The 26,973-nt window shown below is 38.6% G+C and overlaps 3 protein-coding genes across 10 annotated transcripts; 2 read left to right on the top strand and 1 right to left on the bottom strand.

Moving 5' to 3' along the window:
* Positions 1 to 2,216: 2,216 nt before the first annotated feature.
* LOC112282337 (phosphatidylinositol 4-kinase beta 1) lies at positions 2,217 to 12,595 on the top strand. 4 transcript variants are annotated; one of them, XM_090250412.1, is made up of 19 exons: positions 2,217 to 2,317; positions 2,583 to 2,754; positions 3,399 to 3,470; positions 3,995 to 6,244; positions 6,428 to 6,619; positions 6,951 to 6,999; positions 7,286 to 7,418; positions 7,858 to 8,464; positions 8,679 to 8,753; positions 9,082 to 9,204; positions 9,320 to 9,389; positions 9,641 to 9,738; positions 9,904 to 10,008; positions 10,368 to 10,421; positions 10,585 to 10,728; positions 10,837 to 10,890; positions 11,011 to 11,085; positions 11,370 to 11,453; positions 11,966 to 12,555. In XM_090250412.1, exons 4-19 carry the CDS (start codon positions 4,547 to 4,549, stop codon positions 12,065 to 12,067), a joined length of 3,663 nt encoding a protein of 1,220 aa, XP_090106538.1. In that variant the 5' UTR covers positions 2,217 to 2,317; positions 2,583 to 2,754; positions 3,399 to 3,470; positions 3,995 to 4,546; the 3' UTR covers positions 12,068 to 12,555. The 4 variants fall into 4 exon arrangements, with proteins under 4 accessions (XP_090106538.1, XP_090106539.1, XP_024375567.1 ...); XM_090250414.1 differs by lacking the exon at positions 2,217 to 2,317 and adding an exon at positions 2,892 to 3,242 and having other exon boundaries at positions 2,629 to 2,754; XM_090250413.1 differs by lacking the exon at positions 3,399 to 3,470.
* Positions 12,596 to 13,143: 548 nt separating this feature from the next.
* Positions 13,144 to 17,433, top strand: LOC112282339 (ABC transporter F family member 1). Of its 2 annotated transcripts, none has more exons than XM_024519804.3 (6): positions 13,144 to 13,643; positions 14,204 to 14,463; positions 14,835 to 14,908; positions 15,050 to 15,260; positions 15,426 to 15,660; positions 15,982 to 17,433. In XM_024519804.3, exons 2-6 carry the CDS (start codon positions 14,242 to 14,244, stop codon positions 17,031 to 17,033), a joined length of 1,794 nt encoding a protein of 597 aa, XP_024375572.1. In that variant the 5' UTR covers positions 13,144 to 13,643; positions 14,204 to 14,241; the 3' UTR covers positions 17,034 to 17,433. The 2 variants fall into 2 exon arrangements, with proteins under 2 accessions (XP_024375572.1, XP_024375573.1); XM_024519805.3 differs by lacking the exon at positions 13,144 to 13,643 and adding an exon at positions 13,674 to 13,763.
* A 1,004-nt stretch (positions 17,434 to 18,437) lies between these two features.
* Positions 18,438 to 23,688, bottom strand: LOC112282340 (uncharacterized). 4 transcript variants are annotated; one of them, XM_024519809.3, is made up of 12 exons: positions 23,325 to 23,517; positions 23,078 to 23,130; positions 22,830 to 22,921; positions 22,349 to 22,482; positions 22,024 to 22,143; positions 21,484 to 21,732; positions 21,000 to 21,212; positions 20,616 to 20,845; positions 19,956 to 20,197; positions 19,397 to 19,596; positions 19,097 to 19,222; positions 18,438 to 18,934 (listed from the first exon to the last, which is right to left on the bottom strand). In XM_024519809.3, exons 3-12 carry the CDS (start codon positions 22,855 to 22,857, stop codon positions 18,836 to 18,838), a joined length of 1,641 nt encoding a protein of 546 aa, XP_024375577.1. In that variant the 5' UTR covers positions 22,858 to 22,921; positions 23,078 to 23,130; positions 23,325 to 23,517; the 3' UTR covers positions 18,438 to 18,835. The 4 variants fall into 4 exon arrangements, with proteins under 4 accessions (XP_024375577.1, XP_024375578.1, XP_024375576.1 ...); XM_024519810.3 differs by having other exon boundaries at positions 23,078 to 23,127; positions 23,325 to 23,466; XM_024519808.3 differs by lacking the exon at positions 23,078 to 23,130 and having other exon boundaries at positions 23,325 to 23,688.
* Between the last annotated feature and the right edge of the window lie 3,285 nt (positions 23,689 to 26,973).

Genomic DNA, 26,973 nt, shown 5'->3' on the forward strand with positions numbered 1-26,973 from the left:
ATGTAATATTATTGGTAATATCAAGCCATTTGATAGAAAAAGAAAAATTCTAAAGATAATACTTCTATTAAATGTTGTTTGTTCTTTGACGTAAAATAAGAATTCAATTTATTAATACATGTTTAAGTTTCTCTTACTTATGTCTGTTTATTGAAAAATAAATTAAAATGCCTTATAACTAATATAAGACTACACCAAGTTAATAGTATTAAAGGAAAATGCAAATAGAGACTTTGTACAATATTAGTTATGTGTTAACAAAGGAGCAAAAGCTATTCAAGTTTATAAATGTAAAAATACAATTGATATCTTTTACAATCTTGCTATACATAGATTGATAAATTAGCTAACTAAAAATGTCGATTGCAACATTTTTAACAATATAAACAATCAACAATATATTATAAACTATACAATTTAATATACTAGTATTATTTGACTCAATGAGTTGAATCCTAGTATCTTACAATTTTTTTGTGGTGAAGAAAATAACTTAGTGGTATTTTTACATTAAGTTAATAATAATCTGATATTATTATAAATTTAATTATTATTTTTAAAGTGTTTCAAAACACTTCTTGCAATAAACAAGTTTTCTTGTTCTAACCTTAAAATTTTCAATCACAGTAATACATATATTCCTTCAATAAAATCAAAAACATATTTAATCTTAAACTTTACATCAACAATTCATTAATACTAACTTGAAAAGCAGATAACTTTAAATGCCAAGTATCAATCATTGTCATGTTGATTTATTATTACTTTTCAACAAACTGTAGAGATCTATTTAATGATTTAACATAGCAATTTTTGTAAGTTTGGGATTGATTTTAAATTTTCAGTCCAAAAATAATCATTTTTTGTTTTAAATTAGAAACACCATAATGCCATAGAAAAACAGATTAAGGATTTTTTAAAAGAATCTTTTTCTTTGAACAAAACAAATTAATAAAATAGATAGTGGAAAGTTCACATATTTTTTACCAAACCAAAAACATAATGTAAAGTTGGACATTTTAACCGTCAATAATAACTTACATTTGTGTGTGTTTTTTTTCATTAAAAATGTTTTTTTTTTTTTTTAAAGAAGAACATTTTGAAAACTTTGTCACCAAAGAGATTTGGAATGAAAAATTCAAATTAAACAAAAATGAATGCAGTTGTGTAAAATTTGTTTTCTTCATTGTTTCAAATGAGGTTAATTATGGCATCATGTTTGACTAATAATTCTATGTCATACACTGACTATATCATACAATATCAACCATATAAATATTAGCTATCAAAGTAATCAATTTTAGGTACTGCCGATACAATTATACATGATGTGTTACAACTTCTATGATATCCATGAAGTATGGTTACTGTAAGGATCACAAATAACAAACTTAATTATTATTTTTTGCTAGTTATTTCTAAACTCATGTATCTAATAGTTTCTTTTCACATGCTGCTTTGATGGAAAAATAAGCTCCCAAAAATACAATTTTAAGTAGTACATATTTAGATCTAATAAGATGTGAAAAGTAACCCACTTCAAATTTAATGTCCGTAAGACTTAAAATTTTAATGTTCAATTAATCAAAAAAGGCTGAAAACCTTAAATACATTAACTAAAAGAGGCGACTTTGAACCAATTGATGGGTGACATAGTTAAATTTACAACAGAGACAAGTCATTCATAACTGGGGAGGATGCAAAAAAGAAAAAAATTGAATATGATTTTATAAAGTTCCCTTCCACTGAAACGTGATTTGATAATATGGCGGAAGAACTCGAATCTTAAGCAAGAGATCACAACGGGGATGAAAAAGGAAAAAACGAATGCGTCTCATCCAAATAGAAAGGAGCTGTCGTGGCGTGGACCACCACCCTTCTAAATAATAATTTTATTTCAAACCACACTAACGAACGAACGAACAAACAAACTAACGAATTAACTTCATTCGTTGTTAAGCTCATATATACATCCATCCATTCGTCCATCCATCCATGCACCACCCCCTGTTGCAGCGGTTCGAAGTGGAAGGAAGGAAGGAGGGGGACTGGGACGGGGACGGGCGAACCCGATCCATCGTCCTGGTTCCCCGTCCCGCGACGTTCCGTCCCGGGGCAGGACGGGGGGCTCGAAAGTCTGGATCGGTGAAGATTTTTTTTTTTTTTTTTTTTTTTTTTTTTTCATTCGTATTCGGTGTTTTTCTCAATCTCTTGCAATCGTCTCCACCTCAGATCCCCCTTTCTTCGCCATTTCGGGTCTCGTAAGCAAGCAAGCAATCGCCGCGCATTCATGTGCCCGGCCTGGAGTTCCTCGCAGGTCCGGGGAGGGGGGGATGATCGTTTTCTTCCTGTGTGCTGTTGAATGTTTGGCCACACTCCGTGTTGCCCTTTTTCTCATTTTTCTAATTTTTTTCATCTATCGTGGAACACAGGCTCTCGAGCAGGACGGGCTGCGAGTGATTCGAGAGAGAGAGAGAAAGCGAGAGAGAGAGGAAGAGGGAGAGAGCGAAGGGGAGAGAGAGGCAGAGGGAACTCATTTGCAGGACGAGAGTGATTTGTATTTGTGTTGCGTGTTTCTATAGGTTCGGGTTGTTGACGGTTTCAGGAGGCGATTGCTGCTTGAGAGGGTGTGTGGTCGCGGCGGGGATGGAGAGAGGATCATTGTGGGAAGGTTGGTGAGGCGGGCCGGGTACGCCTTCTTGGCATGCACCTCGCATACAGAGTGGCGCGAGCGACTCCAGGAGCGTCAGTTAGGTGAGTGAGACTATGTGGCCTGCGTTTTGGTGTTTTCCGCTTGTTTTTTAGTCGATCCGGGGTTTTCGATTCTGCGAGTGATAGATTGTGTCGTTTATGGCTTTCTGGCGAGCCTCATATGAGAGTGATTGGCGCAGGAAAGTGGAATCTCGCTGAGTAGAGCGGTCTGGGGTGAGATTTGAGGTAGGGGAAGGCAGGACGGAGAGTTTTCGAGGCGATTTTGTGATTGTGGCAGTAGCAGTGGATCTTCTCGGATAAGATGCAGGCGGAATTGTCCGGGGACATTTAGATTAGGTCTGATGAGGAGGATGCAAGGGTGGGAGGAGGTAGGGTTGGATTTAGGAGAAAGAATAAGATTGTATTATGGAATTTGATCGATTCGGGGAAGCGTTAGTTTGAGTAAGGCTGGCAATTGATTGTGGAGTTCTTGTCGAGGGCAGCTGCAACTTGGCTTGTCCATCGACCTGTCCCACTGGCGTGTAATGGAGGTGACTTATACTGGGGATTTTCATGTGATTCCATTAAGAAAAAGGAATGGTTTGGGGGGGGGGGTATGAGAGTGTGTATATGGAACCCTCAGAGAATATCACCACTCGGATGTTTTTTAAAAATCAAGTAGGATCTAAAGTGCTTGCGGTTTGCAGTTTTTTGTGCGACAGAAATGGGGTCTCACTTCGTTTGGCTGAGATTTCTATCATAGCTTGGTGATGATTAGGGTATGTGTGTTCTAAACCATATTGCATTGCATCCAGCACATTAGAGGCGTAGTTAAGTATTTTTCTTTGATTCGGACACAGTGACTTAAATCGGCTAAGCTGTATCACTTGTGATATGTGTAGGAATTGCTATAGCTTACCAAGTAGTTCATATCTCGCAGTGCAGAAGTGTAGCTTGCCTCTGAAATGGTTCGTTGGTCACTATCTACTTTCTCTAATCCTAAACAAATTTTGCTCGAGGTCTTTCTTTTTTCTTTCCGGTCAAATAGAATGGATTGTAAAAGACAACGTGCATGTTAGAAACTCGTTATTCACTTATTCGTAACTTTCGGTCGTTTCACCACAAGCTGTTTCGGTCTGCAGGCTTACATTCTGACGGCCGAAACGTACATGCATTTTTATCCGCAATTCTAAGTTTTATATTTTTCTATATGGAAATTGTAGAATTTCAATGTTTGAGTGTTAGAAGGTGAACTTGCTCGTTGCATCATAAAATCTTAAACCTTCGGAACTTTTTGCTGCAGGCGTTTGGGTAGCAGAAGTTTTAGGGTTTCAACTCTGCAATTTGCGTTTTATCACCTACCCTTTTGCTATGGATTGGAGCATTCAGGTATTCCATTTTACTTTCTAGACTCTCTCGAGTTGGCCTTCCTTGGTCCTGTTATCGCCAACTACAAGATTACATCGACATGTACGGGTGAGGCGCTTTTTGTTTCACAGAAGATGTTCACCGAAGGGGTAGTTGAGAGAATGACTGGATGGAAGCATCGGAATTCTTGGCTTCGAGCCGCGGAAACCAGTGATATTCTGAAGGATGTTCAGAAAAGGGGCTGGTATGCCGTTTGCTCATGAGCTGACGATCATTTATTATGAATAAAGAAAAGTAATGATACGAGATAGGGGATTTAGGTGAGCGTTTCAGGTAACCCAGAATCATACCAGTAGGATCGGTAGTATTCGGTGCATGGCAAAGGATTTAAGAGTGAGGACCTCTATCGTTACCAGTACCTTGTGTTGCACTCAAGTAACCTGGATGGGCTGCAATACATCGTAGGACATTCTAAGCAGAATACAATATGACTACGGTCCGGGCTCGCCAAGACGGGGCTATGGTTCGCCTTCTTGGCTACACATACCGAGATCCGGACGACAATCCTAAGGAGATTGTGAAGAGCCCTAGTGCCTCCGGTGATAGCGGCTGGCTTATCCGATTCTTCGACTCCGAATTTTTTTGTGAATGGATAGCTGTGAGCTATCTGTACAAACATGAGCATTCCGGAGTTAGGGATTACTTGTGTAATCGCATGTATACATTACCTCTCTTGGGCATTGAGAGTTACCTCTTTCAACTATGTTACATGTTGGTACACATGCCATGTCCCTCTCTTGAGAGGTACATTGTTGACGTGTGTGGAAAATCTCTTCGCATTGCAATCAAGGTTCATTGGTTTCTTCTGGCCGAAGCAGACGGTGCAGAAGACAACACACACGTTTTGAAAGTGCAAGAGAAGTGCCAGGAGGCAGCGCTTAATGGAGAATGGCCTCCCTTGATCAGACCTCAGAAAAGTGTACTAAGCGCTGGAACAAAGGGTAGCCGTGTCTTCAAGGCAGTTCTTTCTTCCCGGCGACTGCTTCCGATGACATCTTCTCCACCTTCGCAACGAACACCACCGTCGCTACCTACACCCACTGCAGCTGATGAAGGCTTTCGGGAGACAACACGGAGCACAGGGGAGGAGTCAGAATTGTCACTAAAAGCATTGAAGAAGCTCATTCCGACTTCAACGTCAAAAGTTCGGAATGTTCTCCTTAAACCCTTCCGGGACAAAGAAGAGAAAGAGGATGACGAAGTGATTGTTTATGATAGGCCAATGAGGGAGAGTGATTTAGACAGCATTTTAAGACGATCTCCGAAAGAAATAGAATCCGATGGCTTTTTTAAGCGTTTTTTCAAAGACAGAGATGACGATGAGAAGGGTATTCGAAGTGAGGAATTGGCTAATCAGGAGGGGTTTTTTCGTAGGCTCTTTCGAGAAAAGTCCGACGGTGATGAAAAAGTGGACGATGAGAAAGAAGGGTTTTTTAGGAGGATGTTGTTGAAGAAGCCTGATGATGAGGAAGAGGACGAAAGCTCTGATTTTACTCTTTTCAGGAAGTTCTTCCGTCAGGTGCATCCTGAAGTCGATAAAATGATGGAGGTAGCTCCTGGGCAAGAGCACCCTGCTCTAATCACTTCAGAAAATAGTCCTGTAAATGAAAACTTTCTGAAACGTTTCTCAATGTCTTTCAAGGAAGAAGGTACTAAGTTATTCAGTATGAAACGGGACGGGGAAGAAGGTAACAAGTTTTTCAGCATGAAAAGGGATGCAGAGCCACCTGTCACACCCTCCACGACGCCTTCTGGCTTCTTAAGGAGGCTGTTCAAGGATCGGAGCGATGAGGAACCAGGAGGTCTGGCTGATGAGCTGGGATCCCTCTCTCTCAGTACTGATAGTACTGATGGATCAAACGAGGGTAATTTTCTCCAGGATACTTTGCGTGCGTTTCGTGGTAAAGTGCGCACTCATGATCCTGAAATTCTCGGGAAGGAGGGTAGTGTTGGGAGGTCAACGGAAGGTACCGCTGCAGAACAACGATTTGACTCTGATGCTGATGAGTCTGACATGATCAGAAGGGAGTCCCAAACTGTGATTGAAAAGCCTTCGACGACTTCTTCAAGCTGGAAATTGCCTTCAACGGATTCTTCATTTTTTGACCTGGGAAAGTCGTTTATTGTAAGCGTGCAATTCTGGACCATTTGTTTCTGCTTCGTAGAAGTGTTTCTTGCCATAAGTGACTGATTATGAGGTGAATATTTCATATTAGCTCATCGTTGTCCTTCACAAGCGAGGGATTCGAGGTGTTTAGTCAAAGTAATTGACTTGAAGACTTCTTGGTATGTTGACCTCGTTTCACAGAAGCGACCAGGTTCTCCCAAGCGAAGGACAGAGAAGACTTCAACTAAACCACCTCTCCCTAAATCTTCCGCATCAAACTTGAGGAAGGGTGTATATCAAGCAACTTTGGACCTTGTACAGTCTCTTTGTGATACGTCATCGGGCTTAGTAGATTGCTTTCCTATGGAAGACCGTCTTCAAGCTCTGCGAGAGGTTTGTCATCCAGACGAACTTGATTCTTATGACATGCGCCAATTAGCATGAAATCAACCGTTTTGAATGGGTGATATTCCAACATTCTGGTTGCAAGGATGCAATGATCAGACGAATTGATGTTGTTTTTAATATTTCATTATTTATTATATTGATTCTTTTTCAGCTTTTCTATTTTGTTTTCTTTTTCGTGAGTTCAGAAGCTGTTTTGGTATTTCAAAACTCATACTGTCCGATTACTAGTTTTACATTTGGGTTGTAGTTGAGCAATCTTCAGTCAAATTCAATGAATACGCTTCAAATTTATCAGCTGTGCTTTGCTCTGTGGCAGTCTGTTGCTGAACTAAATCAACAGCTGGTAGCTGCAGAAAGTGACGGAGGTAAGTGCATTACTCCGCTCTTGCAAGTTGCGCTTGCTACCTGCAATGTCCTATTTTTATGGAGATGATTTTGTCCTTCTCAAGGATCCCATATCTGAGAGGTTAGTGTGGCAATACGTTATGGGTTTGTGGATCATCAATGTTTTCTTGACAGCACACGCAGTTCCTTGCAGCATAGTATACGTATTACTAGTTCTTTTATTTGAAAACTACTCAATTTTATCAATGCGATGTTTCAGGGCACATCAGCGTGGTAACAACTTTTTGCTTGAAATATGTTGCGCAGGGGTCTGCTTCCCGATGGGCAAGGGATTGTGCCGAGTAGTTCATATTCCCGTGGACGAGTGTGTGCTTCTAAATTCGAGGGATAAAGCACCTTATTTAATTTGTATCGAGGTCCTCAAATGCGAAGCAAAGAGGTGAAGTTACTTCCTTAATTACTCGCTTTTGCAACTTATTATTTTAATCATTGCGTCCATTATGTTAAGGAATCGAGCATAATGAAATCAAGCCTAAATATGTTAAGCTCTTGGTTACGGATGCTTGCATCATTTGCATGTCATTTTTTCTGCCTTTTGTCGGTGCTGTTGCTTCGTTAGTCTTTTTATGTGAACCTTTGAGGGTGCTATCAATGTGGCTGCTTTTTAATGTAACAATGTCAAAAAAAAGGGGTGTGTCTCCGGATTCGTATAAACTACTCAATGAATAGGAGGTACTTTTCATAGACAAGTTTGATCAGGTTGTGGGAAACTTTCGTTTGATACTAACACATTTCTGTGTGCATCTTCAGTTTCCACATGCCTCGGTTTTTGTTAAAACTTTTTTTTTATATAAATACTTCTGTTTGGTATTGTGCAGCAATCTGAACAAGGATCAAAAACAGTCAAATGCGGGGATAAAGACAGCCAAAGGGGGGATCCCCCTTGCTAATGGAGATGCTCAACTGCATCGGCCTCCTCCATGGGCTTACCCTCTTCAACCTGATGTGCAACAGCCAAATACTCAACAACTTCTACGTAGTGCGTCAAAGGCAATTGATGCTGCTATGGCACATCTTTGGGAATCGAAATTGAAAGTTGTCGATGTAAGTTTTTCTGTCCAACCCCGGAAGGCACAACTTGCTGCTTTGCAAACAGGAAGTTGCAGCCATATGGGAGGAGAATCAGGAGAGTGCCAAAGCCCCTCAACTTGCGCTTCGGATGGAAGTGGATTGTCAATGGATTCTTTCTCGTTGAGAGAGGAATTTGGAGGAGCTAATGGGTGCAACGCTAATTTTCAAGACAAGCCCAAAGTAAAAAATCCATGGGGAAGAAAAGGAAAACCTAGCGGAGAAGATGTAGAATGGGTTAGTGTTATACTGTCTGTGGTTCCAGGGGTGAATATGGAGGATATAGAGGAGGAACAACCAGCTCGTAGGAAAGACCACCGGCGGGTCCCGAGTACAATTGCCATGGCTGAAGTAAAAGTAAGTGATAGATTATGAACTTTGCAGGCTTCCGATTGGTTCTCTGTGGTGCTTTTATTAAAGTTATCAGATGATATGAATATGCCAGCCAATCTTTACAATGGATCGCAATAATACACATGAAGAATAGGACTAAGTTAATGTTCTATTTAGGAGTGATTCTTCCTCTATTGTAAGGTTCAAAGGCTGATTATTTGAGCCTCCTCTTCATCAGGCTGCTGTAGCAGAGGGTGAAGCCCCAGCTGGTCTCCCAGTTAAAAAGAGTGGCACAGCACCAACACAAACTGAGGTGAGGATGGTGGGCCTATGACCCTCTTTCTTGAAACTTACTCTAGATTTGAGGGGTATTGCTGAAGAGGCGGGATCTCTTACTTTCTTTGCAGAGGTATGCTCTGCAGATTTTATTGTGATGTTAAAGGACGATTTCTCCGGTTTGTCCTCTGCACTTTGGAGCACATAAATATCTATATATAGTGGCATGGGTGACGAGTAGACGATTTTAAGTTCTGAAATATCCTATGGTAGGTTTTTTTTCTCTTGAAAGGTGGAGGTTCTATACGAAGTAATCCATCTCTTCCATCCTCGTTTTTATGTTCTTCAACTAATCAATTTTGCAGGAAAGGATAGGGGTGAAAGGAAAAGCCACCGATGCCCTCGCTGGTGAATTATGGGAGAATAAACGGGAAAGGATACAAAAGACTTCTAAATGGAGTTCTAGTCCTGATTGGGATTTACGCTCTGTAAGCCAAGAACTCATCTTTTGTGGGCTTTCGCTTGGAATTGGCACAAAGCGGACGCGACTGGTTTTATCCCTGGTTCCAGTTCTTTGTTTAACTTAGATTTTTGTCATTCCAGATGATCGTGAAGAGTGGTGACGATTGCAGACAAGAACATTTAGCTGTGCAACTTATTGGACACTTTTATGGTAACGTATCAACTTAATGTTTAGGTGTTAGATTATATTCATACAAGAATACTCGAAGATTTTTCTTTTTCTTACTCTAAATTTATTCCTTGACTTGAAGAGGATGTTACAGATGCTTTTTTCATATTGTAGACTACTGTGCGTTCTGTTTAAATGTGTTATTTAGAACAAATTTTAGATCAAATTTATCTTATTTCAGTGATTATTTTTCAAATATATTCATTCTGATGATTTGTGTATAAAACATACAGATATCTTCCAGGAAGCTGGCCTTCCTCTTTGGTTGCGTCCGTATGAGGTGCTTGTCACATCTTCACACACAGCTCTGATTGAAACCATTTACGACACGGTGAGCAGTTTTCTCGGCCTCTACATTTTCGTCTTAAATTTTGAATGATGACGTCGTCCTACCATCTATCAACTGCATGATATATGTTTTTACTCTTTAACGCACACCAAGGACGTTGTTTCTATGTAGTACTAAAAGGGGTTTCATGTTGCTTGTGTTTCTCAGGCTTCAATTCACTCTATCAAAAGTAGGAATAGTGATGTGACCAGTTTGCGGGATTTTTTCTGCAAGAAGTATGTTGAGGGCTCTCCTGCATTTAAACTTGCTCAGGTGAATATTCTTTCCTTTGGTTTTTCGTCGCACTGCAGGAGCTGAGCACGACTATTTTGAGGACTGAATCCAGGTGGTTAGATTTAGATAAATCATCTATCACTTGACCAGAGTAGCTGCTATCCTGGTCTCGAAGATCAAAGGATTTTTAGCTTTGACGTTGTGAACTATCTTTAAGCTACAGAAACCACATCAGTATTTGTGTGTGTCATATGTCGAAACAAAGGTTTCTTAAATTCTGTTTCGAGGTAAAGCTGATTTCAGTAACTTTAGGGATCTATTGATCAGATATTTGCAATGTATTAGATAGAAAATCGACATTGAAATAGAGAGTGTTTGACATGATCACGGATGGGCAGAGAAATTTTGTGGAGAGCATGGCAGGATATTCTATCCTTTGTTACATTCTTCAGGTATTTCTACTTAGCTTTTCACCTTAATGTGACTTGGGAATTGATTTTGTGCTCTTTATATTATTATTTTTTTCTCGCTTTGATATACATCTGTATGCCGAAGATTTGCTGTGAAGCATTGACGTCAGGCTTACCAGGCACCTTATCTTTACGATACCTGTAGGTGAAAGATAGGCATAATTCAAACTTGCTGATCGATGAGGAAGGACACATTATCCATATTGACTTTGGTTATATGCTCTCCAATTCTCCTGGTGGTGTGAATTTTGAAAGTGCTCCTTTCAAACTTACACGCGAGCTTCTTGAGGTAACTTTTGAAACAAAACTTCTGGGTGTGCTGTATAGTACTCGCTTGTGTATTACAAGTGATTGATTCATCATAGGGGTCTGACCTTACTGGATTATTTCAATCCAGGTAATGGATTCTGATGCGGAGGGTACTGCAAGTGAATTCTATGACTACTTCAAGGTATCCACCAGTTTCTTGCAAAATATTTTGGTGGTAGCCAATTCTTTTATCTTTGTCCTTTGATTCCTTCTTTCTGAGCTAACTGATACTTTATTGAACTGGGCTACTTTGTTTGTTCAGGTTTTGTGCATTCAAGGATTTCTGACATGCCGGAAGCATGCAGAACGCATCATACTACTTGTGGAGATGATGCAGGTGCGGTTTCACTTGGAACCAATGACTCATTAACAATAATTTTCAGAGTTTTAAATAGAAGGCACTTGATTGTTTTTAAAACATTTTCGGGAACATGCGTCAGGTTTTCTGACACTTCGTTTTTATAGGCGAGGGTTTATAGCAAATAGCGTGAATTCCTATTTACTTGTCAGCTCAACATATGTGCCTGCATTTTTGGAGGATTGTGTCATTCCTGGAGATAGATGCTTTGCGTATGGTGTATTCTTTCTACCTCAACATTAACGACTCTTTTGTGTTCGCAGGATTCTGGATACCCGTGCTTTAAAGGGGGTCCGCGGACACTGCAAAATTTGCGGAAGCGTTTTCATCTAAGCTTGACAGAGGAGGTATGTTTTTAAACGTGACGAGTGAAGAAAAAGTCTCTGACAAGTGTCATTTCAATTGTCGTGTGTGCATCTTTAAAAAATAATCAGATAAAGAACCGCCGCTCAACGTCTATACATTGTGTGAAACGTCAAGTGTACGATGTTGCATCCTAAAACTGTCATACTTGTTTTAAGTTATTGGTGATCGGGAAAGAGAAAGTCACTGTATGAATTGAGAAGATCTTAACAGACAGCTTACATTATTATGAACTGAAGTACACCATTTGAAGGACATGCTTCGCGTTTGCGTTCTTCTACACCATTTGAAGGACATGCTTTTAGAGCGAAGCTGATTGAATTTAGAATGTTCACAGACAATAGTCTTACTTTGTGATATCAATTGTTATGTTGGTGAGAAGACCAACGTGAATATACTTTTGTTTGGCAATGCATCTGATTACGAATTGGCAATGTTCCGAAATTGTTTTTGTGAACTTTTTCCTTCAGCTGACATTATACTGCCTTTTGTTCAGCAATGCGTATCATCAGTTTTGGAGCTTATCGCTAAAAGTCTGGATGCATGGCGGACACGGCAGTATGATTATTATCAGAAGGTGTTGAATGGTATTCTTTAGTCCACAATTATCTGTATCGCTGAAGGTAACCAAACCACCTCTGGGTGGAAGGGGCTCTTAATGCATGGATAGGCTTCCATGTAACACTACATTTGCAAAAGATGGTTGGCAGCTGGTCTGTTAGATTTGGTGGCCATTTCTCGACTGGCAGCTCTCCTTCACATTGTTTCATGCTGATTTAGAAGGGATAGGGCTTTATACTGCTTCAGCTCATAGAGGCAGAGTGTGGTTGCTGATAGAGAGCACTCACGAAGCACTTGTATTTTTATTTTTGTTGACAAACCAAAAGCATTTGGCAGCATTAGCAGTGCTCTAGTTGTCCGAATAGATTGATAGATAATCAGTTACGAGGATTGGAGGGGTTCCCAGTGGAAGAGCAGTGAGATTAATGCTCACAAGTTCCTGGTACAGGGCTCCTCATTTAGAGCTCTCATCACAGAGGTGGATAATTTTGGTTTCCAGAAATAAAGCCGTGATGTTGTACCTTGCTCCTTGCAACTGAAGCTTGAGAACACATCGTTACGTTAACTCACGCTGTTTGCAACACGCAGCACTGTAACCCCTCGCGGCTTCTATTCTGTCCTTTGCATTTTTTTACCAAAACGAATAGAAGTGGAAAGACTTGTGGCAATGCTTGTCACTATCACTTCTTGTATAACTTAAAGTATCACGGAGTCACGGTACGTTACCCATTCAAGTTCGGAACTGCTACCGCATCACAGTCACCGTTTCGCTCCGACATCATTTTGCAGTGCTGTGCGTAGAAGTTCGATGTACTTTTGCAACGGAATTGTCATATAATGTAGGTGTACAGAGTTCAAGTGTATGTCACCGAGTTTGTCACCAATCTTTCGAAACACTTAGCAACACTCCTGCAAGCCCTAAAACCTAACCAAGCAGGTCCGTGAGTAAGTTCACCTTCACCTTCCCCTTCACCATCCATGTCTTCCACTTGTCAGGAACACACACAGTGGACCTATTTTTACTACCAAATTCATCTTCGCGCGGATTATTCCGTCAACCTTCTAAGTTCCAGATGTTTCCTAATGGATTGGTTGCCATCTCCTTTCACACAGACTGATAATTTTACGACGCAGCACTCTCTGTCTCGCATGTCCTCGTGGCGGTAAGAAATAGCAAGGAGTGCGACTCTGCTCACTACATACAGCACCGAATTGCCCGTGCCCTTGCCCGTGCCCACCAGAAAGTTCTACTGTGGATGTCACGGTCCAAAAAATAGCATGTGGTAGGAATGAGAAACGCCACAACAGCGGCTTGACATGAGCGAGAGTATTGATCAATTTTTATTATAGTACCGGAATTTTCTAGAGCCCGAGAGAAAGGACCAAGTCTTCCAGGATAGTGTGATCTGGTGCAACAAGATTGACATTTCTCGTGCAGACGAGGGAGTGACTGTAGGGATTGGAAGGCGCTGTCGTTCCCTGCGGTAGGAGGTCGATTTCCAATTGTTGCTCTGCCTCGGAACATTGCGGGCCTTACAATTTGGCTGTCTGTGTCTCTTCTCACTTCTAGAAACTTTTCCAACTGCATGCACGCTACTATCTCGATTTGACGGGTAAGCCAAGGATTTAATGACTGAGCAATTGAGCATCTGGCCTTAAGAGGTCTGGAATGCTTGTGTCGTGGAATGGAGAGTAGGAGAAAGGGTTGGTTTAGAGACGATGATAAGAACGAGGTAATTGTGGTGCATGTCGGTTGAGGTTTTGATTGAGACGATGAACGGGGATTGCCTCTGTGTTGGGAGTTTTGTGCGAAGCGTAGTTTTTTTGTCTTTCTCTCGACTGTGATACTTGCTTTGTTTTGTGTAGTCGGCTGTTTATTTCTCGTGGAGACTGGAGTTGGATCTGCCTTCTTGTATAGATTATGATTATTTTTGTCGGTAGTTTTCTTAGTTATCTTTAAGATTTTGAGGAGCAGGAGATTTTTGCCGAATTGCGCTCTAATGTTGGTCCTTGGGGCCAATTCTGTTGTAGAATGATGACGTTAACCTTATGTTAGGGTTTGTGTTTCACGGGTTTGGATTGTCTGCGGTTTCTGACGGTGTGTTTTTTCTTCTCTTTTCTCTTAGATTTAATTTTCACTTTGGTATTAATTTTTGAGTATATGTGTAAGCAGATTCCGTGGTTTCTGACTCCGCCTAGGCACAAGCAGCAATGGTATCCGACGCTAGTAAGAAGAAGGCTGCGGCCAAGAAAGCCGCCGCAGCAGAGAAGCGTGGATCTAAATCGGCTGCAGCTGTAGCGCAGTCTAAGCTGAAAGAGGTGCAGGCTGGGGCCACCGCCGAAAGTTTGGCTGAGGAGATGGCGGCAGCCAGGATTACGGATCGGACATGTACGGGTGTCTTGGCATCGCATCCGCAGTCCAGGGATATTCATGTGCGTTCTCTTTGTGATTGTCTTTAATTGTGTCACGTTGGGTCTCTAGTTTTTGAAGTTGCAGTTTCTCACGACGTTCATCCGCTTGTTTTAGTGCGGTCTCGTCCGTTGTTTCTAGCTTTGAATCCCCCTCAGTTTCAATGATCAATCGTGCATGAATTTTTCCGGTCTTATTGTAGCAATGGTTCCTTTTTCATGACAATTAAAATCATGGCGTATGTTGGGGGCAGTTGTTGCTTCTGTTCGTTAGACATTACTCTTTTTCATGGATTTCCAATATCAGTAGGATGAGGAACTAGGGAAGGAATGGCTGTGTGTTTCGGATTTTGTGTTGTGCTTACAAAAACAACTGGTGCTCGGTTTTTTCGCAGATTGAATCGTTATCTGTGACTTTCCACGGTCATGAGCTGGTGTCTGACTCTACTCTTGAACTCAATTATGGAAGGTAATTTTTACATGGCGAAAAACTTGCACGTCTGCAATAAAATATGGTTTACAAGATCAAGAGTAATTTCAGCAGCCAATGTTACAGTTAGCTGTGGATACTAATCTGGTGAATTCATGTTGAACGTTTTGCCCGTTGTAGGCGGTATGGACTTCTTGGGTTGAACGGCTGCGGCAAATCGACACTTCTTACAGCCATTGGACTCCGAGAAGTTCCAATACCAGAGCATATGGACATCTACCATTTGACCAAGGAAATCGATGCCACGGATCTGACTGCTCTTGAAGCTGTTAAGAATGTGGACGAAGAGAGATTGAAATTGGAGAAGGAAGCTGAGAAGCTTGCTGCTCAAGTGAGTGCAATATGGCTCTTTTCTGCAGTAGTAATTGTACATATTCTGCTAATGAGGCAATTTTTGTTTTTATCCACGCTTGCCCAAAATAATATTTTTGTCCTTTATGAGGATTTGTTAAGTATTTATTGTCTGAATACGATTTGAACTTGGGTTTTTGTGTAGGACGATGGTGGTGGGGAGCTATTGGATCGGATTTATGAGAGATTGGAACTTATGGATTCTGCGACGGCTGAGATGCGAGCCGCACAAATTTTGCATGGTCTAGGGTTCACCAAGAAAATGCAAGCTAAGAAAACACGTGATTTTTCTGGAGGATGGAGGATGAGGATAGCGTTAGCAAGGGCTCTCTTCATGAATCCAACGATACTTTTGTTGGATGAGCCAACCAATCACCTTGGTGAGTCTTATTGGTCTAATAACAGTTTTTGTAATCTGCAACAGCATAATTTGGTAAGGTAACAACAGTTTTTGTAAAGTGCTTTACCTTACCAAATTATGTTGTTGCAGATTCGAAAGTGGTCATATAGGGGGTACTTATTTAGGAGATCATACTGATACTTGATCAAGGTTGCCACTTCGATCGTGAATATGAATGATTATTCAGATGTATCATGATTGTGTTGTCTTCGGCTTCGAAGGGTGAATGTCTCCGAAGTCTTTTACTTTGATACTACGGTTAATATGTAAAGAATCGATGTTAATATCTTCGAAACTGCAGACTTGGAGGCATGTGTGTGGCTGGAAGAGACCCTGAAGAAATTCGATCGAATATTGGTGGTCGTATCTCATTCCCAAGATTTTCTGAATGGTGTGTGCACCAACATCATCCATATGCAAAGCAAAAAGCTCAAGTTTTACACTGGAAATTACGATCAGTATTGTCAAACACGAGCGGAGTTGGAGGAGAATCAGATGAAGCAATACCGCTGGGAGCAAGAGCAGATAGCAGGCATGAAGGAATATATTGCCAGATTTGGACATGGTTCTGCAAAACTGGCCCGACAAGCTCAAAGCAAAGAAAAGACACTGGCAAAGATGGAGAGAGGTGGACTTACAGAGAAGGTTGTTAAGGATAAGGTCTTGACTTTCAGGTTTACAGACGTTGGGAAGCTACCTCCTCCCGTTCTCCAATTTGTGGATCTCACGTTTGGTTACACTCCTGATCAGCTTATCTATGAGAAGGTTGATTTTGGTGTAGATCTCGACTCTAGGATTGCTCTTGTTGGACCAAATGGAGCAGGGAAGAGCACTCTGTTGAAGCTCATGACTGGCGACGTCACGCCTACGGATGGCATGGTGCGCCGGCATAATCACCTTCGCATTGCCCAGTATCACCAGCATCTTACAGAAAAGCTCTCTCTTGAAATGTCAGCACTCCAATATATGATGAGCGAATACCCTGGTTTGGAGGAGGAGAAAATGAGGGCAGCTATTGGACGGTTTGGACTGACAGGGAAGGCTCAGATTATGCCTATGGGCAATCTCTCCGATGGGCAGAAGAGCCGTGTCATCTTTGCCTGGCTAGCTTGGAGACTGCCCCACTTGCTCTTATTGGACGAGCCCACCAATCATTTGGATATTGAAACCATTGATTCTCTCGCGGAAGCTTTGAATGAGTGGGATGGAGGTATGGTTCTTGTCAGTCACGATTTCAGGCTCATTAACCAAGTCGCCAAAGAGATCTGGGTATGTGAGAAGAAGTCCATAACTAAGTGGAATGGTGATATTATGGATTTTAAACGACACCTGAAGAAAAGTGCAGGTTTGTAAAGCTAGAAAGTGTGGAAAGTAATGTCTCTAAGTAGTAGCCTTGGTAAGATATTCTTATCCTGAAGTGCTAAACCACTTACCATCTTTAAAAATAGAATAGTGATGTTTTACGGAAATAGGAATGTCAGGACGAACGGTTGGCCTCGAAGGTTAAAGAATATCCCTAGGTTAGTTCCAAATGATTTTTTCTCGGAATCTTAGTCGGTTTTGATTTGAAGCGCATTTCATGCTTCATCAACAACTGCTTGAGTTGGGTCTAGCTTCAACGGCATAGATTCTTGTAACATTCGGTGAGTGGGCTATGTAGTAGTCAAAGAAAGGTATCTGCTATATTTGATCCTAGAAATTATTGTGCACAAGGTTCATCAAAACAACTGTCTGGAAAAAATCATTTACTTGACACAGCTTTCGTGAAATGCACCGAAGTCTGCATGTGGTTAACTCATTAACGTTTACTCACCTAGTTGAGTCGGTTCGTCATACCCTTGTTGATGACGTATTCTAAGCTGAGGTTTACAACTTATTAGTTTTACACCCTTCAGCTCTAGGCTGGGAAGGTGTTTCCAGGCTCAATGATTTTCAAATATCTGGTAATGTCTGGTACTGTTTCCATACCACACAGTTGAAGGTCCAAACCACAGTTTGCTTGTCTTAACGTCTCTTAATGATTATAAAGTGATACTGAGGATGTGTGCAAGGTGGCATCTTATTGTGTCATCAAGGTGTAGTTTAGTTAAGAAATCAAAATGGATGAAGTTGAAGGAAAATGGTATTCGACATTCATTTTCACATAATGTGATGGATGACAAATCGGATCTATTTGTTTTGAATTTGGGCCTGAGCGTGCTACATGTGTGTAATTTTTGGCCTACATTCACAAGAACAAATAGAAAGAATTAGACTAAAATATATGTAAATAACATGTGTGAAGTTATTTGCACTGAAGGAAGCAGAAAAGTAATGTGTAAAATAAAGAAAAGGTAGATTTCTTTCAAAACCCATTCACGTAGTAAGCTGGGCACCAGCTTCCTCATTGATATGCAAAATATATACACACGTATAAAAATAAAAAAATAAAAAATAAAAGCTGGAAACTTGTCGCAATATATCATAGCGTCACAAATTAAAAAAAAAATCTTAAGATGTACGAAGCTCTTTCATTGACCACCTGGCTGCGACTCTACTACAGCCTGTTCGCTACATTCTTGATTCCTATTTCATGATGACGAGTCGTGTAATGGCCCACCCAAAAAGTTATGTAAAGATCTCCGTGCGCAACATCTGATTTCCTCGAGACATATAAGACAGATCAGAATCAGCTATTTTGCAAAAACCCGGATTCTTTTAGAATTGAAGTGCAGTTCTAAGTGCCCAGTGGCAGTGGTGTGTATGGAAGTTGTAGGAGCATTTAGTTGTGTAAGTAGGAATCAAGTAATCAAACCACAATACATGTGATGCTGCTGTTCAGATTTCACGAGTGAAGCGAAGCTACATTTCCCAAAGTAAAGAGAAAAACTTTCAGCTGATTGAGGAACACACAATCCAATACATATGCTGGAACCATATGATTACACCATATGCTGGAACCTGGATACTCTTGTCCTAAATATTCTGGAAACTCGCAGCAGATGAGGTGGATAAACTTATAGAATATTTGACTCTGAAGAGACAGTTACTACCAAGTTGCAGGGAGAGCACTGTAACCTTCAGTTATATCTCCTCGAGGATTAGAATGGTGAATGATTTTGTTCTCGTATTCCATAGAAAAGACATTCGTCATTAGCCTAAAGTGAAGGTTCATTCTAACGTTCCTCTCTTTCCAGTTTGGTGGGGTTGGAAATCATTTCCATCATCGTGGCCTCGGGCGAGTCTCTCCAGTTCCCAAAGTTCTTCAAATCAACCTGCCATCAGATAAATCGCAAAAGTCAAATCACAAGAGCCTTTAACTTAGGACATCTCATTTCCCCTCAAAACTATTGGAAAAAATAACCACATACTATTTTACGGCACTGGTCTAAACGATTAGAGTACGTTTGTTTCTTATTCCAATACTGTCCACAAACCTTTCGCCTTTGCTCAGAAAATAAGGTTTCTCGATGTTGATACTTATCGTGTTGCTCATTAGCACTCGCCCCTCCAAGACCCCAGACTTCCACTTCACCAACTCTGGCCTTCACAGGAGAATAGCCCTGTCCAGAGGAGGATATTATGAAAAATTAATAGGTAGGAAATCGGTCACTGTAATGATCACTTTGCAGTGCGAAACAATTCTCAGAATGTTGAAAGAAGATGAGACCATTCAAAACGTTCGAAACATTTTGCACACAACGAAGTAGTGTACAAAACAGTATAAAACTTTATACCTGCCCTGGTACTAGCGACCCAGAATGATAGGATTTGTCCAACGCATGATGCTGAATAGTGACAGTCAAAAACTCATCATCTAACCACAAACGTTCTTTCCCTGGTGAACCACCGAATCCAACTCCCTCCGGTCTTGGATGAGACCTGTAAACAGCACCAGGAGTACGCTTGTGACAATAAACATGATTCGTCTCTTTCCCTGCAAGCCAGCATACATAAGTACCTTGAGTGAATCATAAATATGGGATAAAACGGAATGAACCTGAACCTGCATATCCACAATCTAGTAACAAAACCCCTGTGGGTCAAAAGGTTTCTTGAACACAAGAAGATATACACTCACTGCACAAAGAATGGTTCTCTCGGAGGTAGGCATTGCTCACAAGTCAAAAGCACACACAGGGATTGAAATTGACACCAGAATATATCCCAATCAACTCAAAAGAAGCTTACAATAACACACGGGGGTAGGTGAACCTTTTAAGACCAGTTTTTCCATGTTAATTATAACGAAGTATTATAGAGATCTTTTTTTACTTGGAAGTGAGGTAGAAATACCAGTTGACCGCAGAGGCAAAAAAAACGGTGAGATAGCGAAGAGGCAGCAGCCAGAGTTTCCATAAAAGACCTCCTTGTTTTCAAATCCTCCTGGAACCAAAACCCCTACTACCCACTTCGCCCCCGAGGGTTCGTTTTTATCATAATCAATTGAAGTCCCTGATATCAACATCAATAAAGGCGCCTTGTAACCTTCCACTCGCGTCCAGAATCGGCTGATTCCTCGTCCATGGGTAGAAACTCTGCAGAATGCAATGAAAGCCATTTGCTAGTGTGCGGTTAGGAAATGTAACTTTAGGTACCTAGTAGCCACCACTAGATCTAAACTGAGGGCTGAAGGCAATATCACTTCTTTACAAAAAGGAAGGATCCTTGGATGGAGTTTGATATCGTAATCAAAAGAAAAGCCTGCTACGCATTTGATGACGCATTTGATTATCAGTAATTTCTAGAAACGACATATTGACAAGAGTATGGAATAGCACATTGCTGCAAATAGGTGCTGTTTTATACGTTGTTCTATTTTACAAGGCCTAGACAATACGCTCCTGAACATTATGCTCTTAGTACATGCCATGAGTCTCAAGTTGAGACAATGTCATTGCTTCCAGAAAACTAGGGTTCCAGATCATACAGATGAGAAACAATAATGAGCAGCACCTGTATAAGAGCGTCGGATAGCTAGTGGAAGAGCCCAACAGATCACAAGCAGCAGCAACGAGGTTTGAGCCGCTTGAGTCTCTTAAAAATAGCCCAATGGCCCATGCCGTTCCGAACGTGAGCAGCCCTGGATCTACTGCTTTTGCTTTCTCCAAGTCCTTCGGAACGTTTTCCATCTTGTCTGCTGCTTCCATAGCTTGTACAGCAGGCTTATCTTCTGATTTTATATTCTGAATGCAATGAAATGTTATCTGTAAGAGAAGCTCCAAAAAATTCCCAGATGAACCAAGAATATAAATACGCTCGTACATATAAGCAGTGAGTAAAACCAAACCCGACTTTGTACATTTGTTGATTACTGATATTTGCTTATAAAGAATTAACCTTTTTTTCAGAACCAAGTCGCTGAATGTGGCATTTAACGTATTGCTCAATGCTTTCAGTAATACTAGGGATAGTTGCTAAAATCCAAGAAGTCAGTTTTTCCACTTTTATTTCCTCCTTGCCTGTCCAAGCTGTGTCAGCGGGTGCCCCAGTTATAGCTGCGTAACAGGAAGCTAGCAGAGGTCGCAAATTTGGCAGAGGCACGTACAGTTCCTGTCAAGCCAGCTTCTATCATATCAATACAATTGTTTAAGACAATAATGCCAGAAATACGGTGCACTGAACTTTTGAATATGCCTCCCGCAAATTCTCTGATCTCTTGAAGATTTACATGACCAAGTTTCTAAAAATCCTCATGATAAAATTGATCAACAATGGTCCCAATCATTAAAATTAAACTTGGAAATTTCATTATGACAAAAAAGAAGAGGGGGGGGGGGGAGGGGGGGAGGGACACAAGAAAACTTGAGAATGGGGCACACACCTCACTATCTTGAACATTTTCGAGTCTTGAGTGACACATCAGTAACCAACAAATCAAGAACACGTCTTGCAGCTGGCTCATGGTGACAAACCCAGTTAAATCTTCATCAACTTCACCTTGTAATCCTGGAAGTAACTCATGCTTATATTTGCCTTTCACAAATACTAAGAAGAGCGATTTTAACTTGACTGCACCCAAGCCTTGTTTGCAACACATGTCAAAGCCCGAAAGAAAAAGAGGCCAATCCACCTGCCAACGTACAAACATGTTTACAACTAAAGAGTAGCAAAATTCAGCACGCTCAGCGTGTTCTGTTACTGTCATACTCAGAGTCAGCACCATAATTATGGCAAGGTGTGGAGCAGAATGAAATTTTTCTGCATACTCGGTCTACTGTTTCGGCTCAGGCGAGAGGAACTAGTGAAGAAGACCTAAATTAAAAATGTGCATAACAAAGTCTAGAGGCAGAAGAAGGAAATTGTTACACTGAAGGAGAAGACATGCGGCTTACAGCTAAAAGACAATGTTGCAAATTCTGACCTGTCCAGAATTGTTGTTAAAAAATGTTCTCGTGAGTGCTGGTCCAATCTCCGAGATGAACGATAGAAGAGTCGAGGGGGCTGAATCTGCCACATTTAGTGGAGCCAGATTGAAAGCTCTCTGCAAAGCCCATTACCACGTTCTTAAAATCCACGATAGCCGTGAACAGATTCTAATTTGAAATTGATGACCGCAATCTAAATGAAGTGGCCGGTACGAGGTAACATAACTTCAAGGACGTAATACGAGATCGACCAAAAAGGAGGACAATATGAAAGAAGCCATACACCTCACACACTGAATAGAAAATAAGTGAAAAGCTTGCCTCAAGTGTCGAAAGGGGTATAGATTGTTGATTAGCATCTTTAGAGGCACTCAGATGGGTAAACGCACGCTTTAGATAAGTCAGGTCTGCTTGCAATTTCCTTTCGAGTTGAGAATAACCTTGGTCACTAACTCCTGCTCTCGGTAAACAGGATTAGCCTGTTAGATCAATGCTCGGTGGTCGTGGGAGAGATTTTACCTGTTGTTAGTAGGACTAGATCATTGGGACAGTAGACATGCTTAATTTCAAGTAAACGCAGGCTTTAAAATACACAGTATATTTTAATCTTGGAGTGATGTGGGTGAGACTTGAATAAGTATTGAAGTGCGAGTTACATTCAGAATTAGATCAACTGCAAGAAACCGCAAAATCCTATTTCCAGTGGTGAATGCTGCTAGATATGACCTGAATTCAAAGGGGAAATTGAAGGCATTCAACTATGCGGATAAGTGTCCTGGTTTTTACTGAGCGCCAAGCATACCTTCACTGGTGGATGCGGAGTTTCCCATAACGCGTAATGATTCCTCTCTGAAAGTTGGGAAAAGAATTTCAAAAGCGACACTGCAACTGTTTCTGCAACATTGAAAATTTATGACATTATTAAGATGAGCACCGTAACCTAGAATGTGAGACATCAAATCGAGAATTCAACATGCGTTCAGCCAATCTCATCTACGAATTTCAGTATGTTCAGAGAAAATATAAATTGTAATGACAGGAAAACAAAACCACATCAGGATCGCAGGTGATCTCTACACTCCGTTCCCAACACCGAGGTGCTTCTACACACAGTACAGAAAATACGCTTCAATGTTCTAACCGTGAAATCTAGACAACAACAGCCACCGCAGGCCTACTTGAACATGCTCGAACTTTATTTCTTAAGAATTTAACTTGAAAACCCTAAAATATGAATTGCAGAATACTAACTCAGCAGACACTACCAGGTGGAATTACGGAACAAGGATCAACTTACAAAAGCCTCAATTACTGCAATCCCGGCAATTGCGAGGGAACCCAAGACAGCTGAAACTGCGCTTCTGTAATAAAAATTATCTTCATGCAAATCAAACGCTTGAGAACTTAGCAGAATCCCGGTGAAGTCCAAGTGGAAAGAAACACTCTGCGCAACGACATAACGAGAAACTCTGAGAAAACAGTCATTGAAATCATGCAATTCCTCCTCGATTCCATTCTGCCCGCGATTTCACAACAATCGTGGTTCAGACGAAACGATACTTGCAGTGAAACTACGCGATTCGAAAACTTCGTTCACAAAACAGAGAGCAATGGACGACAATACTTCACACCAAAGCACAACGCCGAAAAAAAACAAAAACAAAAAACAAAACAAAACAAAACAAACTTTCTTATTTGCATGCCAAGGAGTTATTTATATTTATTTTATTTTAAGTGAAGTTTTGATAGAGTTGAATTTGATATCTTGTTTGTTTCATTTGGGATTTGTTTACACGGGAGTTATGGTAGAAATGAAGCTAAATTAAATAAATGAATGAATAAAACATTTAGAGATTTTTACACAAAAAGCTTCACTTGTATATTAAGAACATTGTATTGGCCATTGGTTTGTTTACACATATGAGCAAAAATAATGTGATATAAATCCATTCAATGACTAGAATTTAGAACAAAGGTAGGTGAAATAATATTTTGCATAAGATCTAGAAATATTTTTAGTATTATTTGTGGACTTAATAGCTCTAATGTGTATATATAGATATATTTATACAAACACAAAAGTAAAAGTCTAGGTATTTGATCAAACAAAATAATAGATCTAAATGTCTAAGAACAAATTTATTAATTTATCTTTTAATCTTAATTGATAATTAATTCTAAATTTTGAATTTGATAAAAATAACTAATTTGATTAAAAATTTCTTAAATATTTTTAAAACTATCTATTTTTTATTATTTTAAGTCTATATATAAATAAAGATTTTATTTTATTTTATTTTTGATATATATATATTATTTAGATTTCAATTTCAAGCCAATGGATGATAAGGTCATATTGATTTGTAAAAATTGAGATTAAAAATGTAAGCAATCAATGAATTAATATATATCTTGAAAAGAAAATTAATTCAAATAGATATAAATGGGTATTTTTAATAGCAATTAATTAGATACCAATTCATATGTGCCAAGTTCTATTTACCATATTAATACCATTTTATCTTATATATATATATATATATATATATTCAAATTTATTAATTATAAATAATTTATCCATCATATATTCTATTAAATATTATATATATTTATTTATTTTATATAATATTTTAATATAAAAAATAAAAATAATAAATATTATTGACTTTATAATAATTATTAAGGCTATATCACAATTGACTTTTTGTTTGCATTAGGTCTTTGAGTTTGCTTATTTTTATTAAATATAATCAAGAGTAGAATCTTAATTTATTTTTTTTTATTTAATTTTTTTATTTTTGAAAAGTAGAAAAAAATTATATATAGTTGTTTTTTGGCTTTAAAATTTTAAAATTTTAAAAACTATATTTTTTGCCAAAAAGCCTGTGATGTTAAATGCATAATCTATTTTTTAATTTTTATATTTATAAAAAATATTTTAATTTTATTTTTTTTTACAGATAGTTTATATCTATCTTGAATCTAATATGATTACTTTCTATTAAACATCCATATTTTTTACAAAGATACATAAGTGATAAAATTATATGCAAATTTGTAAAGAGTTATTGTATACATTTTATTAATAATTGAATATTTAGATATGTATATAACTGTCATGGACATATATATTTACTTATATTAAAGAAATGAAATAGAAGTAAATAGAAGTATGTAAATTTAATAATATCCTATGGAGAAGCATTTTTTGAAGCGTTATAGATATGGAATTGATTTTTTACATATTTGAAAGTGATTGGTAGGTTGAAAATTTAACCAACAAGTTGGCTACATGTCATACATATTGGTGACTTGTGGTAGAAGTTGGTCATATGGTGCACATATAAAAAAAAAATTTGTAAATTAAACACATATTCTACAAGTTAAACATATGAAGGAGGTCTTATAGAATATTGCCACATATCTCCTAATTAAAAAGTATATATACAGAAACAAGAGTGACACCTTTCTTGTTCTTGTTGACTCCTTTCTTGTTTATAGTCTTGTTCCAAGAGTTTATGATTTTTTTGTCTTTGGAAATAGCCATTATATTCTAATATTATATTATCTTTGAATATATATATATATATATATATATATATATATAATACAAGAATATATTAACTCTTTGATTGTTTGTGATTCATGTCCTTAATAATAATTTTTATTGGATATTATATATTTGACTAGTATGTGGGCATTGATATTGGATTACCACTGGTTAAAAATTTGAAGCCATAATAGATTAATCATATTACCATGTAGTGATAAATGACTTAACAAGATAATTATCTCCAAGTTATATGGACCTTGTTGGTGGACTAGTTATTAGTGTGTTTGTATTGGAAAGTCTTTTTCATTAGACCGTAGATTCAAACTATAAGAGCCCAAAATAGAGGCTCATTTTATATAGTTGATTTTGTTAAATCCTTCTTAGTTAAGTGGTTAGTTTATTTGTAATTACATTATTAAGCTTCTATTTGAGGAATATATTTTGTTATATTTTTTAACATTCATTCTATTTTATCTATGACACCAAAGAAAAAAAAATAGATAATATCTAAAATTTATGATATTTGAGTGAAAGAAGTCATAAAGATGAATGACTCATATTTTTGCAAGTTTAAAATACTAAATAATATCTTATGTAGAGGTATAAACAAAAATCTATGAATATCAAGAGGAAACAATTATTAACTATAAAAACATAATATGATATCTCATAGAATCTTAAATCTATATAAAAACATTATTTCTACTTAACTTAATAAAGATGTTAATATCATTTATATAATAAATATATGACAATAGTCTAATAAATAATACTTATTTATATTTATATTTATATCTATATCATAATAAATCTTACTTTTATTATATTACAATATTAATATTATATGTATATGACATACAAATATAACTTTTAGTTTATTAAAGACATAAAGATTGTCATAGATATACTATACATGAGACCAAATAAGAAGTTGAATAAAAGAGTTTCAATAAGAAAGCTAACAAGATCTTCATTAAATCTAATGAGTACAAGATCAACACCAAGAAAGATGAACTAAAGCTCTAAGAGATGTCAAGATTAAGGATATCTTTAGCTTGGACTCCAATATATATTAGATATTAGAAAGCTTCTCAAGAAGTTTCCATGTTGCTTGAAGATGAAGCAACCTTAAGAAGCTCCTTGAGAAGTTCTCATGTTGTTTGAAGATGATGCAAGCTTAGGAAGCTTCTTAAGAAATTTTCATATTGCTTAAAGATGAAGCAATCTTAGGAAGCTTCTTAAGAAATTTTCATATTGCTTAAAGATGAAGCAATCTTAGGAAGCTTCTTAAGAAGTTTCCATATTGCTTGAAGATGAAGCAACCTTAAGAAGCTTCTTAAGAAATTTTCATATTGCTTAAAGATGAAGAAATCTTAGGAAGCTTCTCAAGATA

This window comes from Physcomitrium patens, chromosome 5 (assembly GCF_059467195.1).
Source record: "Physcomitrium patens ecotype Gransden chromosome 5, ASM5946719v1, whole genome shotgun sequence".
NCBI classification, from domain to species: Eukaryota; Viridiplantae; Streptophyta; class Bryopsida; order Funariales; family Funariaceae; genus Physcomitrium; species Physcomitrium patens.